Raw genomic sequence first — 2,784 nt, 5'->3', positions numbered from 1 at the left:
GGAGAGTAACGTGGTAATACTTGGATTCACAGACTCAATTTGTTTTTAATGAGCTGGAATGCCTTTCCCTTGCCAAGATTGAGAAGTTGAATGATGCTCGGTGAGCCATGCCCTTCAACACCTGCACACTCTCATAGACCAGCACAGGTTTGCCTAGGAATCCAAGAGGAATGCTCATACTTAAAATTCTGCACATGCTACCATTTAGCCTTCAGATTTCAATTTTTTTCTGCGCATTACTTCTGAAGCCAAATCTTTTTGAAGCTGAAAATGAGACCTGTTTAAGGCTGTAGGTTTGGTCTTAAGGACCTGCTGAGTGGTGAAATATATTAAAGGAGGTTGTCACAAGTCTTGATTTGATCTGCAGACATGAAAAATGAAAAACTGAGAACACCTAAAGACAAAAACAAGACTTCGGGATGTCTGACTTCATGAAAGGTCATCGATTGTAAATTCGGAAATCACAAACCGAAAATCCTAAATACATTGCAAAATGGCTGAACTTGCTGGATACAATGGAAATGAGAGCTTCATGCTTACAACCGATCTGCCTTTCAACTCCACAGGTGACTACGAGTATTATGAATCTGAACCTGACGCCAGTAAAATCATCATCCCCTCCATCTACGCACTGGTTTGTTGCATTGGCGTCACAGGAAACGCAATGGTCATCTACGTCATCCTCAAATACGCCAAAATGAAGACGGCTACCAATATCTACATTCTTAATCTCGCCATAGCGGACGAACTCTTCATGCTGAGCGTCCCGTTCCTGGCAACTTCAGCCGCAGTGCACCACTGGCCATTCGGTTCCCTCATGTGCCGCCTGGTTCTCAGCGTGGACGGCATTAACATGTTCACCAGCATCTTCTGCCTGACTGTGTTGAGTGTGGATCGCTATATCGCTGTCGTGCACCCTATCAAAGCGGCTCGATACCGACGCCCAACGGTCGCAAAAGTGGTCAACGTTTGCGTTTGGGGACTGTCGTTGCTTGTAATCCTACCCATTATCATCTTCGCAGACACTGTCCCAGCACAGGATGGAGGAGTTGACTGCAATTTCCTGTGGCCTGAGTCTTCATGGTCAGAAGCGTTCGTAGTTTATACGTTCCTACTAGGATTTTTGCTCCCTGTTGCAGCCATTTGTATGTGCTACTGCTTGATTGTGGTACGCATGCGAGCCGTGGGGTTGAAAGCAGGCTGGTTGCAGAGGCGACGCTCTGAGAAGAAGATCACACGCATGGTGCTGCTGGTGGTCGCTGTTTTTGTGCTCTGCTGGATGCCGTTTTACATCGTGCAGTTGATCAGCGTGTTTCGCAAGCCGCCGGACCCCATGGTGACTCAGCTCTTTGTTATTCTGAGCTACGCCAATAGCGGAGCTAACCCTATTCTCTATGGGTTTGTGTCGGACAACTTCCGTCGCTCGTTCCAGCGCATCATCTGCTTTCGCTGGCTGGAGAACGGACTGGATGCGGAGCAAGTGGACTACTGTGCTGTGGCCCTTCGCCGACAGACCACATGCGGCCCACAGGACTTTCCCAAGGAGTGCTTGGCCTCTGATATGGTGTTTCGTAATGGAACCTGCACATCCCGTACCACCACTCTGTAAGAGGGTATGCGGTGAGCGAGTTTAAAGAGATAGTTCATCCTCAAATGTAATTTCTGTCTATTACTTCTGAAGTGAACTGACTATCTTATGAGGAATGTTAGGAGGACAATACAGTGGAAAAAATACATTTTTGTTAAATTGTTGGAAACAATTTATGTGAGCTAAATTTAAACAAATTAATTAAGTAATGTTCAAGTTAATTTGTTTGTTTAAAATTAAGCCCAAATAAATAATTTGCAACAACTTACCTTAAAATATATTTAGTAAATCCAATGAATATTTTTTTCCAGTGTAGGTTAGATACTGTTGAAAGATTATTGATTATTGAATGATTATTTTTGCTTATTGTCCAAACTAATTATTTAAAATGAGCTGAATTAACACAATTCTTGAGTTTTTATAACTTACTTGTTTTATGTTCAATCTACTTAAATTTGTAAAATAATTACATTAACTTAATCGATTTGTGTTGGGACAACATGAAGGAATTGTCTGGAACCCAGCATTTTTTACAGTGCACAAAGAATTGGATCAGGGTACGAAAATAATGACAGAATTGATTTGTTTTGGGGGTAAACTATGCCTTAATTGCTTTGTTCCTTGAGACAGGAAGTCCAATATCAGTGGATGAGAGTTAAAACTATTTAATGGTTTAAATAAATACAAAAAAGGTTTGTTTTGAAGTTTCACTAGAAAAAGTGATTAGTTTCTTCACATTAGTAAAGTGAGTAAACCTGTTGCCTTAAAAGCGAAAGTTGACTTTACTAAAAAAAAATGAGTTAACCCATTATGACTTGGAACTTTTAAGCTGGCTTCATTTATATAATTATGAACATATTCATTTATTTAAGAAATTTAAGGCTATGGGTTTACTCAGATTTTAAGGTAAAGTCAACTAATTGCTTTTACAGTGTAGGCATAATTACAAGATTAAAGTAGAATAACCAATACTCTAAACTACCTGACAAAAGTTTTGTCGCCTATCCAAGTTTGATGAACAACAAATAATATCTTGACTTCGAGTTGATCATTTGGTATCTGAAGTGTCTTATATGAAAGGCAAAGGCCTATAGATTATGCTTATTTTACCAAAATAAAATATGATCATGCCTTGATTTTTAATTATTTAAATAGGACAGTAAGGTCTGTTGATGTTGCCATCCACTCTACAGATC

General features: G+C 40.1%; 1 protein-coding gene across 1 annotated transcript; it reads left to right on the top strand.

Annotated features, from left to right (window-relative positions):
• Nucleotides 1-407: 407 nt before the first annotated feature.
• Nucleotides 408-1,659, top strand: sstr1b (somatostatin receptor 1b). Its single transcript, XM_056462744.1, has one exon. It carries the CDS (start codon nt 494-496, stop codon nt 1,607-1,609), a length of 1,116 nt encoding a protein of 371 aa, XP_056318719.1. The 5' UTR covers nt 408-493; the 3' UTR covers nt 1,610-1,659.
• Nucleotides 1,660-2,784: the final 1,125 nt, after the last annotated feature.

Source organism: Danio aesculapii, chromosome 7 (genome assembly GCF_903798145.1).
Source record: "Danio aesculapii chromosome 7, fDanAes4.1, whole genome shotgun sequence".
Lineage (NCBI taxonomy): Eukaryota > Metazoa > Chordata > Actinopteri > Cypriniformes > Danionidae > Danio > Danio aesculapii.
Note: the sequence above shows the minus strand (reverse complement) of the source record. Positions and strands in the feature narration are given on the sequence as shown.

Bases quoted from the DNA above. Each gene is read 5' to 3' on its own strand.
- sstr1b (XM_056462744.1), top strand. From the start codon at position 494: ATGGCTGAACTTGCTGGATACAATGGAAATGAGAGCTTCATGCTTACA.